Source organism: Schistocerca nitens, chromosome 5 (genome assembly GCF_023898315.1).
Source record: "Schistocerca nitens isolate TAMUIC-IGC-003100 chromosome 5, iqSchNite1.1, whole genome shotgun sequence".
Lineage (NCBI taxonomy): Eukaryota > Metazoa > Arthropoda > Insecta > Orthoptera > Acrididae > Schistocerca > Schistocerca nitens.
In genome coordinates this window covers 810,291,999-810,305,746 of record NC_064618.1, presented here as the reverse complement: position 1 = coordinate 810,305,746, position 13,748 = coordinate 810,291,999, and the positions used below count along the sequence as shown (strand labels likewise).

Genomic DNA, 13,748 nt, shown 5'->3' with positions numbered 1-13,748 from the left:
GACGATGAAGTGAAAGTGGCCGTGAACTCTTGGCTGTAGGAGTAGGCGGCCGAATTCTTTGAAGAGGGAATTAAAAACTTAGTTGTACGGTATGACAAGTGCTTAAATAAACAAGGCAACTATGTAGAAAAATAGGTAAAAGTATGTAGAAAAATAGGTAAAAGTGTGTAGAATCAGAAAATAAAAGTTTTTTTACAATAGTATTTATCTTTTTTTAAAAAAATAAAAACAGCCCTTACTTAAAAAACAACCCTCGTATTTATACAGCTCTTGGTTAAATGAACTTTCTTGTTTTGCAATCTTTTATATTAACATTAAAAATACAGTATCTCTAATTCAACATTTTATGATTTTTCATATTACGTTCTTCTATAAATAGGTGCATGGCATACAGCATGTAGTGAGTTCCTTTTAGCTACCAGAACATTAACACCTCATTATAAGTCAATCAAACTGTCAATATCTGTGTTGCTATCAACCAATCACAGATTAGCTATCACTGTGCAAGCAAGTGTACTTTTACTTTGAGAAATTCTGCGGTCAAACATAAAAATGCAACAAAAGCGGTGCGTTAATACCAGTCAATCGACAACCGATTGTGTAAAATGTGAACCCCCCTGGCCTTTAGGAAATTATGACCACCATTTGAGAACTTTGCAATATGTTGCCTATGAATGTAGTTGTCCACCATTTACTAGTGACAATGCTGATCACCTCACACGTAACATCAATTATAAATAAAAATGAAGCAATCAGAAGTTAATTACAGCCATGTTTAGTGGAACGTTATTTGACTTGTGTTCGGAAGATACTTTCCCCCAAAAGCAGAATACCAGGTGAAAAACCTACAGGATACGGCAAAAAACATACAATTGTGAGCATACAATGCTTGTCATATGCAATTGATTTTGGTGCCAATTTCTAAAGAATAGCTGGTTTATTCATTGTGCCTCAGAAGGCAATGTCAATATCTGTTAGTATTTTTTTTGCACTTTGTAACAATAGAGAATCAGACCGTAACACTAACACTATTATACATTCTGCACAAAGAAACTTCAGCTGTGTATGACCACTTCAACAGAAACATTCATCTTTGGAAGATATTATTTAAGCATTTCCAGTAAATTCCCACTAGTCACTAAATCATGAGCACTATTATACTTCAATACATCATTATAACAGTTAGCTAGCTTTGTTCTAAATTTCTTGTGAATCTTCGTGGAGATGTTTTTGTAATGGACACCTTGCAACATTTTGCCCAAGGTGTAGTGCAACCAAAGAATATTCGTGTAGGGCCTGAAATTTCTCCATTCATTTCTGAAACACATACAAGAAATGACGTGTCAGTTAAAACAAACAATAGAACAATTATATGCACATAAAAAGGTGACTGGCTAACAATTAGATGAGTCACATTTGAGAACAACTTGAGAAGATGCACAGTGGGAGCACATTTCTAAATAAAAAAAAATCCACACATTTCTTAACATAACCATACTTTAGTGAACCAATTACTGTTCTTTACACTTTATTTTTCATACTTATTAGACAAGTTCTAGCTGTACCACTGGTTGACTTTTACAGTGTTATCTTTAAACTTTTCAGAATGTGTGTGTGACATTTAACATTTAAGTATGAAGTTACAAAGAATATGAAAATAACTTCGTAATACGGTGAAAAGCAAACATTTTCTAAATGTTATATCAAATTAGGGTTTCTCCATCCTGTCTTCAATCTCATTACATGACTGACCCACTGGAATTCGCACCTACTGTAGCTTCCATAAAAGGTACTTTTATCATTATGTTCTTCCCTGCTTACTTCAGTTCTACCGCTTCTGCTGTTGAGGATAATGGTTTCAATGAACTTTCTGTTGCCTGATTTTTAAACTCTTGAGTAAGGACTACATCAAGGACATTTACATCAATACTTTTGTCCCCACACAAGTTTTGTCATTTCAATAAGAAATTAGATGTCTCCTGCATTCCATTAATCCTCTAACGGTAAGGTTGGGGTTGGATCTGACCCCAGTGAGTCTGTTTTGTTCATAACTCACCACTCCCTTTTCTGAGAGCAATGAGGTTCCAGCTACCCTCTATCCGAAACCTACATTACCCGCATTAGGGTTCGATCCGACCTCACCTTACTGTTTATGTTTTGTGGGGAGGATTCAACCCCATATTGATGTTTATATTACATCTAAGTTTTTTTTCCTCTTCTAGTATCTTACTAAAGTGGCGCATCAACTCCTTAGAACTCCTGAGGAGATATAAAACTAGTTTCTCCGACAGGAGGCCGAGTCAGAGGATGGCGACAATATCGATGCAGAAAACTGTTCAGAAACTGAGGATGATGTATTATCTAATACTGATGACGAGGTTGATGTACTTCATTGTGCGACAGGAGCAGTAGAGTTTGATAATTCTCAGTCAGATGTGGATGATGAGAGAAATTTTGAGCTAGGTAAAGACTTAAGAGACAATATGGACCAACAAACCCATCCATTCAAAATTTTCTAGGACACCAGTGTCAAATAATATTACTTATCTCCCTGGTCCATGTGGGGAAGCAAGGGGGGGGGGGGGGGGTCACTAGTGAATTGGAAATATTTTTCTTATTTATAGATTCGAAATTTATAGAACAAAAATTGTTTTGTCCACAAATCTTGAAATCGAGAAATCTAGGCAAAAGTACAATACGGTCCAGTGGTTTCATTCACCAACAGAGAGCATTGAAATATAAGGGTTGATGGGCCTTCTCTTCATGAATGGTGTCCTAAAAAATTCTATGCTCTGTGTAGATGAGATGTTCTCAGCAACCTATGGACCTCCGGTATTCCGTTGCACTATTTGCAAGAAAAGGTTTGCATTTCTTCCAGAAAACCTCCGCTTCGATGATAAAGCCACCAGAGGCCAGAAAAATTAACGACAAATTTGCGGCTTTCAGAGAAGTGTGGGACATGTTTGAATCTAACAGTGAAAAAATTATAACCCTTCTGAATATGTCACAGTAGATGAGACTCTACAGAGTTTTTGGGGTGACTGTACATTCAAAACTTATATCCCATCGAAACCCGACAAATATGGGTGGACAATAATGTTACTATGCGACAAGGGCATTCTAGTTTTTTGGTGGCATTCCATACACTGACAAGGACAACAGAATAAAGAGGAGACCTGGAAATTTGCCTTTACCTGCCCAGTATGTTTTGCACCTGACTGAATCTATCAGGGGTTCTAATAGAAACATTACAGCGGACAATTGGTTCTCCTCACTGGAGGTGATTGACGCCCTCCTCCAAAAGAAACTCACATTTGTAGGTACATTGAGGAGGAACAAACTGCAAATACCACCATCAATGCTGCTTTCCGCTCCAGTAGGCTCTTCAACATTTATGTATCAGGACGACAAACCTTTGGTGTCATTTACCCCAAAGAAAAAGAAAAATGTTTTACTGATATCATCTATGCACTTCTCTGGAGAGATAAATGAAAAATCAAATAAACCTGAAATTGTGGAGTTCTACAATATAACTAAAGGAGGGGTCTATGTATTAGATATGCTTTGCCACAGCAGGACCACAAAAAGAAAATCAAGAAGATGGCCCATTCGGTACTTTTATGCTATTTTAGACATCACTGCTATAAATAGTTTTATCATTTATAAAAGCAATAGCAAAATGGACAGCTTTTCAAATGACACGAGAATGTCATTTCTCAAAACTCTTGCTCTCTCTTTGACAAAACCTCTTATGGGAAAGAGGTTGAATAACACATATCTTCCCCGTGAGCTCCATTCGTCTATCGGAAAACTTTTAGAAAAAGAACCAATAGAATTAGACAAGCCTACCCAAGCACAGCCACTAAAGAAAAGAAGATGTGATTTTTGTGACAGATCAAAAGATAGGAAGAGTAATGCTTTTTGTAGTAAGTAATCGTTCTATATGTGAGGAGCATGAAGTTGTTATATGCCCTGGCTGTAAAGAAACTGAGATGTGACAAATTGTGCCAAATATGTATTTTCAGGGCTGTATGTGATCATTTCCAGAATAACATTATACATTTATTATTGAGAACTTTATATTTCAAAACTGCTGACACTATAATTATTTTCTAGAATTAGTAAGAGATATTTCTCATTTAGTTCCTATCTCTAGAATTTCTAAAGCACTCAAGTTCCTAGTTGATGACTGAATTTATTGATTTTTACTATGTCTTCAATAATTTTATAGAGAATATTTCTATTAAGGTATTTTTTGTAATCAAGTTCCTATTTTTTTCCAAAGTACTTTATATTCTTACTTATTGACTATAAAAATAAAAAAACCTTGTTGTTATAACTAATATTACGTGTGTTTAATTGATAATAAAACTTTTTCCCACATTTTTTTATTTCACCCTGAAAAATCGATATTTTGAGGGTGGGGTCTCATCCAACCCCACCTTATTGTTTATGTCAAGAAACTTCACCTTACCATTAGATGGTTAATAGGGTGCTACCAGTTCTGCCAAGTTGTCATATGCACAACATTTCAACAATTAACTTAGTTTTCTTTAGGTGTGAAGTTTGCTACTGTTGTGGTCACATGTAGTAAGCGTTGCTTCACGCAGTGGAGAATGGCAAAACAGAGGCACATCGGTGACCGAGGTGTTACGAAGTAGGCAGGCACAGATAGCCTTGCTGACAGCAGCAGTCTACAAACAGACTGATGCAAGGACGCACATACACAGAGCACCGAGCGAAGCCTGGAGAGTGCTGAGTAAGGGGAAGCGAGGCCAGCATGCTAAGTTACGCTGAAATATACTGCAGGATTAATAACAAAAAGCTACCACCGATGGTAAAAAACATCTTCCTGCCGGATATAAATAGTGGTGCGCAGGCAGCAACAAACAGAAGCCATTAGGAAGCAGTTCGGGTCTGAGGACGGACGTGGTCTGTCTCCGAATGTTCAATCTTCGTAGGTGACGATTCCGGAAGTCTGTTCTAGCTCGCAAGAATCATCCGTTCGTCGCCAGATGTCAACTTCAGCTCTGGAGGTCGGCCCGAGTTCGGTCGGCACCACGGCTGACTATCTGCAGCGAGAACTTCCAGCAGGACCGGCAGCAACGCGGTCTTGGTCACAGGTGCCGCCGGGGACTGACAACCGAACTTCACGGCAACCCGACCCCATGGTGCGTGGTCCTTCCATGACGGAACCTCGCAACTGACGGCTTCCCAGCTGCCGGTGCAGCAGGCGTCGGCAGCTGACCTGACAGCAACACAGCTCCGTGGGCGTGCCCATACTGGGGCGCCGAGTTCATCTCAACCACAGGGCATCCTGGCTTCAGCGGAGCACTAGTGGCCTGATGCTCCCGAGTGCAATCAGTGGCGTGCATAACAAGTGGTGCAGAAGTCTTAACACTACTGTGTACTATCTGCCTGGACTCCAACCAGACAACTATTATTGATATCGCGATGCTATTTACAACTGATTTCTATTCCCGATGCTCATCATACCCTTTTTCATGCTCTTTTGGCCGTCTGGAGCTGATAATCTTCAAGATTTCCGGAAACATTCAAACTCCATCCATAATACAAAATCCATGAGGGAACTTACAAGGGCCAACTACATTCCCTCAAGGTATTAGATATGAGAAGGACTGATGTGATCACTGGGTCAATGTAATAGAAAGCTTACACTCATGGACTATCTCCACATCTTGAAACGTCACCATCCATCATGAAGAAATTCAGTTTGTTTGTTTTGTTTCGTTGGGCACAAAAACAACCAGGGTCATACGGCCCCATGTCAAAACTGTAGAACACCAAGACAAAGAGAGGAGTTGAATGCGCCCTAGAGAAACGGAGGTACTGAAGTAAAAATTATTCTTCGCCATACTGCTACGATGGATAAAAAGTAAAATGAGGTCGACAGCCTGCACATCATTGACTAAAACGGCCGATAACTCAGACGGCAACCATAAATTGGAACGTAAGTGGTTAAAAAAAGGGCATTCCATCAGGAAATTGCGGACTGCCAAAGGTTGGGTGCAATGGGTGCAAAGTGGTGGGGGAGCAGCACTGAAATGGCAATGGCTAAAAAGGAGGTTCCCAATATGCAACCTAGCTAAAATGATAACCTCAAAGCGAGAGGGCCACGATGAGGTCGTCCAAGCCTTTGAGAGAAGCTTAATAACCTGGAACTTGAACCCATAAAGGTAAGACCAGTGGTGATGCCAAAAAGACACCACCTGCTGACAGACAGCAACACAGAGATCAGAGGGAATGTAAGAACTAGTGGGCTGAGGTAAGATGACTGCAACCTTGGCAGCAGCAGCAGCGGCCTCGTTTCCTGTCAGACTGACGTGACCAGGAACCCACATAAACAACAGTGTCTCTATCAAGAGTGAGCAAGTGACAGCTTTCCTGAACCTATTGCACTACGGGAAGGATGGTGTACAGCACAGAGGCTTTTAAGGGCACTGAGGGAGTCTGAGCAGATGACGCCATTGAAAGGCCTGCGTCGCCAGATGTACTGCGTGGCCTGATACAGGGTGAAGGGCTCTGCTGTAAATACTGAGCAACGTTGCAGAAGCCAATATCGAAAAAAGTCAGTGCCAATGACGAAGGCATCAGTGTGCACAAAGGTACCATGGCGAAGTTCTGTACGAAGGTCGTGGAACTGAAGGTGATAGAGCGAGGCTAGATGAGTGTCCTTAGGAAGCGAATGAAGGCCAAGGTCAACATGGGGCACTGTACGAAGCGAAGGTGGTGAAACGTTCACACCCACTGCGAAAGTTGCAGATAGCGTGAAGTGAAGCCGCTAGAACAAGAGCCGAAAGCTAACTCCAGGAGGTCACAGAAGAGGGGCGCACCCCATACAGGCGATCAAAGGAGTCCTCGAAGGATGGGTAGCCACACATTGGAGACAAATGGCATGCATACCTGCTGAGGAGAAAGTCATGACAATAAGATAGTGGTAACAGAAACAAAACATTCACAGTCTAGTTTCGAATGGACAATAAACTGGTACAAACAGGAGAGTGGTTTGATCTGCTCCCCAGAAAGTATCAATGAGGACATGTAGGAGATTGAGGGATCACATACAGCGGGCTGCCAGGTAAGACACATGGGAGGATCAAGAAAGTTTCCTATCGAGCTTCGGCCCCAGGTATTTTGTAGTTTCAATGAACTGAAGAGCAACAGACCCAACAGTAAAGATGGTAGAAGAAATCCATTGTGCTGCCAGAAATTCATGCAAATGGTCTTGTCAGTGGAAAAATGAAAGCCACTGTCGATGCTCCACGAATGAAGTCAATCTAGACATCACTGAAGACACTGCTCAACGAGACAAGTCTGTGTAGAACTGTAATAGATGGCAAAATCGTCAACGAAACAGGCAGGAGACAGGCCATTACAGCGTTAATGGTTATAGCAAAGCGGGTGATGCTCAGGACAGAAGCCTAAGGCACACCATTTTCCTGGTTAAATTCTGTCCAACAAGGCAGGGCCCACACAAACCTTGAAGACTCGGTCATTTAAAAATTCCTGAAGGAAACTGAGCATGCGGCCATTGAAGCCCCACTTGTAGAGAGTACGGAGGATACCAGTCCTCCAGCAGGTATCGTAGGCTTCCTCCAAATTGAAAAACACGGTAACGGCCTGGGATTTCCACAGAAAATCATTCACCACATGGGTGGACAAAGTGACAAGGTGGTCAACTGCACAACAGCGCACTCGAAATTCACACTGTTAAGTGGTTAGTAAATTGCGAGACCCATGCCATCATACCAGCCGGGCACAAATCTTAAGTTACATCATCTTGCAAGCACAGCTCGTGAGAGACATGGGGCAGTAGCTAGAAGGAAGGTGTTATTCCTTACCAGGCTTAGGTATGGGTAAGACAACGGCTTCACGCCCGCATCTGGGAAATGTGCCCTCTGCCAAGATGTGGTTGTACATATTAAGCAGAAAGTGCTTGCCCACAAGGCAAAGGTCCTACAACATCTCAATTTTAACACTGTCTCGCCCTGGGGTGGAGGATCGGGATGGAGTGAGAGCATGATCTAGCCCCCCGTAGTAAAGGCGGCATTGTAGCACTCAAAATTCTGAGAAGAGAAGGATATCGCCACAGCTTCCTCCGCTCATTTGCGATAGAGGAAGTCGGGGTGACAGTGGGAGCAGCTTAAAATCTCCGCAAAATGGCAGCCCAAGGTGTTAGCGACAGCAATAGGGTCCATTATGATAGCATCTGCTACTGTCAGGTTGGAAATTGGATAATGGATCTCGGTCCCAGAGAATCATCTGAAGTTGACCTATACAACGGAAGAGGGAGTGGAACTGTTAAAAGAACTCGTGAATGAAATCCAGTTAGCGTTTTGCTATTCCGAACAATGCGATGACACTGTGCATTCAACTGTTTATAATAAATGTGGTTTACCATTGTAGAATGACTGTAAGAAATACAGAGAGCACGTCTGCATGCGAATTATGTTTGAGCATGCCTCAGTCCACCAAGGGACCGGGAAATAGCATGGTAAAGAGGAAGTGTGAGGAATGGAATGTTCTGCAGCAGCAAGGGTAACATTCATAAGATATTCTACCTTGTCATCACAACTGGGGAAATGATGTTCATTGAAGGTTGCCAGGGAGGAATAAAGCCTCCAACCGGCCATAGTAAGCTGCCTTTTGGGTGTGCACGTAAGCTGCCTTTTGGGTGTGCATGTAAGTGGGGTAGGAGTCAAACCGATAGCACTTGGGGAAAACGTTGCTCGAGTATGTGTCAGAGAGAACGGACCACTCTAGACAATGGGCAAGCTGGGCAGTGCAGAAGGATAGGTTTACATGGGAATAGGTGTGCGTGGAGTCTGAAAGGAATGTGAGCACTCCCTTGTTAGACACAGGAGGTTAATTTTATTGAGAAGGTCAGCCAAGAGGGCACCTCCCTAAAACGTTCTGGGGGAATCGCAATGGGGATGGTGCGCCACCATCACCATCACCAAGCAGCAGGAAGGGGTGAGGTAGCTGCCCAATAAGCTGAGGAAGTCTGCCCTAGTGACATCGAATGATGGACGGATGTAAATGGTACAAAGGGAAAAAGTCAAGTAAGGAAGGAAAAGGCGAACTGCAACAGCTTGAAGGCAGTTAGTCAGGGAGCTGGGTTGATTATGATCATCATCCTGTATGAACAACATAACTCCTCCATGAGATGGAATGCCATACTTCGTGGGAAGGTCAAAACAGACCAGGAAGAAGTGAGAGCTCAAAGTGGTCGCGAGGATGCAATTTTGCTTCCCGGTAGGCAGAGACCAAGCAGATGCTGCAATTCTAAGATATCTGTAAATCCTCTCTGTCTGATAGAAGGCAAACAAACATTCCATTGAAGGAAAGTCATTACAAAGAAATGGGAGGAGGGAACAAATGAAGGGGTGTTACCTCGATAATGCCTAGTGCCAGCATTCAAAGACAGACTGCTATGGAGCGCACAGGCTGGAGGATCCTGCTCCGTGAGAGGCATCCGTATTCTCTCTCTGTCAATCTGTAGTGTCCAGGGAAAAGAGAGAGAGAGAGAGAGAGAGAGAGAGAGAGAGAGAGAGAGAGAGAGAGAGAGAGAGAGAGAGAGAGATGGCAGTGAGCACCGGCGACACGGGGAGGTCTGCTGGGTGAGGATATCACATGACGGCACTGTCAACGAGGATCTCCGAGTCTGCAAAGGATAAGACCGTTTGACATCCTGTACTTCCCAGCCTGCCGGTTGTGTAGCAGGTGACTGACCCAGGAGGCAAAGGTTTGGTGGCTTGTTGCACAGCTGGACGAGGAGACCGCAACGATGCTACCAGGGCACTGGGCAATTTCACAACCACAGTGCTGAATTCGACATTGCATGCCTGCATGGCCATGTCCTTCATGGAGTAAGATGTAGCAGAAACAGTACTGTAGGTGCTAGATGGTAGAGCGCAAAGTTTGCGACTAGCCAACAACTTGCGAGCGACCGGGTGAGGCACTGTTGCCTTTACCCGGATCTCCTGGACAGCTCGTTCATCGAGATACACGGGAAAATCTTGAGGGACGGCAGCACGGTCGCCATAGCAGTTGATACAGGGGGGGGGGGGGGGGGGGGGCTGGGCAGTCACCCTCACGCACATCCCAATCACAGTTTACGCATTTGGTTGGGTGTTGAGAAGACATTTGAGTATGGTTGAAACAATGACACTGGTAGCAGTGTGTTGGGATCGGAATGTATGGTCAGACTGTGATAACTTCAGAGCCTGCTTCGATCTTGAACGGAAAAACCACTCTATCAAAGGTGAGAAAAAGAGGGTATGTGGACATTAAAGAGGAATCTACCTTTCTCATCGCCTGATTGACAGCAATGACATCCTGATCAGAGAGGTAAATTTGGTTTTCTGCCTTGGTCGGTCCATTGAGCAGTCTGGTGTAAATAACTCCATGGGAAGAATTGAGAGTTCTATGAGTCTCTACACGAACAGGATAGCTGTGGAGAAGCAAGGCTACAAGCAGTAGGTGTGCTCGAGAATCGGAAGTAGTCTCCAAAAGCAAAGTGCCATTGTGCAAACAGGAGTGCAACTTCACAGGGCCGGCACTTGCATCAACACCTATCTGAATAAGAAGCGGATTTACCATTGCAAAGGACTGACAAACTTCAGTACTTGAAACCACAAGGAATCGCAGTGTCAACCTGGATAATATCCACAGAACTGAGTTTACAGAAACAGCCAATCTTCAGAAGGCTGATATGGGGCAACTAAGTAAGCCGGTTGCCAACAAAGAAGATCAAAGAAACAAAACTACGGTCAGATGTCGGGCGTTGACATAGAGCTCGGAACTGGGATTGACCCTAGTACGGCAACAGAAATGGACCACCTGCAATATACAAGGGTGGGAGAATTGCAAATCGTGAGTGTGTCCACAAAGAAGTGCACGGCATGACAGCTTAGAGCTTCCGCTCCACAGAGGCCACTGAGTGAAAATTAGCCCAGGTACAGAAATCTTTCATTTACAGCGCAGGAGTGACCAATGGTCTGACTGATGCCACGAGTCCATTAACAGCAATAAGGAAAAGGACACTTAATGCAGAACCCTGTGGAATGCCATTCTCCTGGGTCTGTGCAAGGCTGAGAATGATGACAAGCTTAACTCTTAACAACCAGTGGGACAGGAACTGGTAAATAAAAAGAGGAAGGGACTCCAATCAAGAAGTGTAAATAAGATCTGATGGTACCAAACCATGTCGTAGGCCTTACAAACATCGAAGAAAATTGCGACAACATGCAGAGCTGAGAAAATGCCTGATGAACTGCGATTTCCAACTGAAGCAGATGATTGATTGGAGACCTTCCCTCCTGAAAGCCACACTGGTAAGGAGACAAAGGGTTCCGAGATTCTAAGATCCAACAGAGCCACCACCTGTTCAGATAACTTGCAGGGGATGTTGATCAGACCGACCAGCCAGTAACTATAGAGGGACAACGGATCCTTATCAGGCTTATGGACAGGAATCACAATACTGTCCCTCCAAGACGGGAAAACCCCTTTGAGCATAACACAAACACCGCAAGGAGATACAGTTGTGGGCGACTGAGGTCTTGCAGCAATTGGTTATGCGTGGAATCAGCGCTGTGGTCTGCATTTTAGAAGGAGGAAAGGACCAAAAGATGTTCCCGTTCAGTGAAAGGTTTATTGTAGGATTCCCCCTGAACAGAGAGAAATTGTAAGTGGGAAGCTTCAGACCACTGTTTCTGGAGGGAGAAGGCATCTGGAGAGGAGGCTGACACCAATTCCATGGCAAAATGGGTCACAAGGTGTTCCGCAAGAACTGATGGATCTGTACAAAGGCCACATGGGAGGGGAAGGCAAGGGATGGAAGACACTGTTGGCAACCTTGAAGGGTGCAGAGTGTAGCCCACACCCTTGACGAAGAACTAATGGAGGAGACGAAGTGCTGACTATGAACTCTCAGACACTTTCCTCTTACCTTTTGCCTCTCTTCCACCTGACAACATACAGGATCCATGTTGGCTCATTCCATGTTTTTACATCTTTGCCTCCTGGTGCGATTTGCCTGTCTAGTCACCAGGTGGAACTTCGGTTGCCTATTAGTTGAGTATTTGGTTGTAGTTCCTTTGATCTAGGTTGCTGACCACATGGGCAAGCATACAGTCGCAGGCAGAGAGAGAGAGAGAGAGAGAGAGAGAGAGAGAGAGAGAGAGAGAGAGAGATTATAGTGAGCTGTTCATGTTTTAAAATTTCCTTTAATTGTAACTTATCCAATATCTGCTTATCTTCATCCCACTGAGATCGAGATTGAGTCTTATTTGTATTGGAAGTTTTTGCTTCCCTGAGTGATGCAGTAACCAGTGACTATAAAATTGTCTACGGCCGTGGTAAGCAAATGCTAGTGGCCTGGTGAATATTGGGTCACGTGAGTAAGTAAGTTCCATAAATCTACAGAGATTTTGTCCCTTTCAAGAAAATCAATATTTATTGTTTTAAATTAATTACTATTGTAGCTGTCTGACTGTTAGCCCTCAAGATTTGGCTGTTACGTCACATCTCTTAAGTTAATGTGTTTGAATAATCTGTGATTTATTGGTTATTACATTAACTTCTTGTTATATTTTACTTTAAGATTAACCGGTTAATCCTTTTAGTAATTCTTACTGTAGTATTCTAGTTGTAATACGTAAGGTTTGTTTGGGGCTAGGGGCCACACTCGCGTTGAGTTTCTCGCCTTGGTCTCAGCATTTTCGTATGTTCTATGATTATTATGCATAAATTATATGTTTGCTCTCAGCTTTCTGAGCTGTTCACAGCATTAGGTGTTGCCCCAGAGTGTTACCTATTACCTGCAGGTTCATCAGGCGTAGCCTGTCCGCATCGACTGTGTATGTGCACGCGGCCAGGGCACCGCTTCCCATCTCACTGTAGCCTCCGAGATGTTGCCGCCTTCTGGCTTGCTACGGCATCCCTCATAAGTTGAGTTTCTATCTCGTAGGAATTGGGCTTTAATTTAACCAGTTCTGTCCGTTACTTTAAACCATCTTCTTCAGGCCTGGCCTTCCTTACCTGCCCCTCCCATGTTTTGCCTGCTTGAAGTTTGGTTTTAATGTAATAGTTTTAATATTGCTGTAATGCTCCATCTGCTAAATGGTATTTTATTATTTTTATTTGTTCTTTATTATTTTTCCACACCCAAGGGGCTTCTCTGACTAATCAAATATTTAATATTTGTGTACAGAATTGTCTTTGTGCTCGCTGCATAAAATATTAGTACTTAACAGGCCTCAGCTTGTCAGATACCAAATTTGTGTAATTTTATGTAACTATACTTCTTTTAAGAGGGTGTATACTTGGACAAGAAGAAAAATTCCTGGATTTTTCCCATCTCCCAGTTAAAGACACGCTTTTTCCCATGTGAAAATAAATTTCTTCTAAGGTGAAAATACACTTATTGCATGATAAGCAACACTACTTTCATTTGGAGCCATAAAAATGTCAATCCATTGAATGGTAAATTTTTTGTACATCAGCGTAGAACTTCCTGGCACTTTATAAAATCAAAGTCAGCAACGGGGAAAGCGGGAGGAGGTTATGAGTTTTGGAAAGATCTTTGACATGCAGCAATATGTACACTGCATATTTTCATATTATGATAGTATAAAATTGAATTCCACCAACCACAGCATGTTAGTTGTCGAAGCGTTGAAACAGAGATTGCAATGCACTTCTGCAAGCCAATCATAGCTCAT

The 13,748-nt window shown here is 43.0% G+C and overlaps 1 protein-coding gene across 8 annotated transcripts in view; it reads right to left on the bottom strand.

Moving 5' to 3' along the window:
- Positions 1 to 330: 330 nt before the first annotated feature.
- The window catches only part of LOC126260959 (uncharacterized), a 143,277-nt gene continuing 129,859 nt past the window's right edge, over positions 331 to 13,748 (bottom strand). For all 8 annotated transcript variants that reach the window (XM_049958478.1, XM_049958475.1, XM_049958479.1 and 5 more), the window contains one exon: positions 331 to 1,317. In XM_049958478.1, the coding sequence (XP_049814435.1) occupies positions 1,104 to 1,317 (214 nt within the window). In that variant the 3' untranslated portion in view covers positions 331 to 1,103. The remainder of the gene's footprint in view (positions 1,318 to 13,748) is intronic.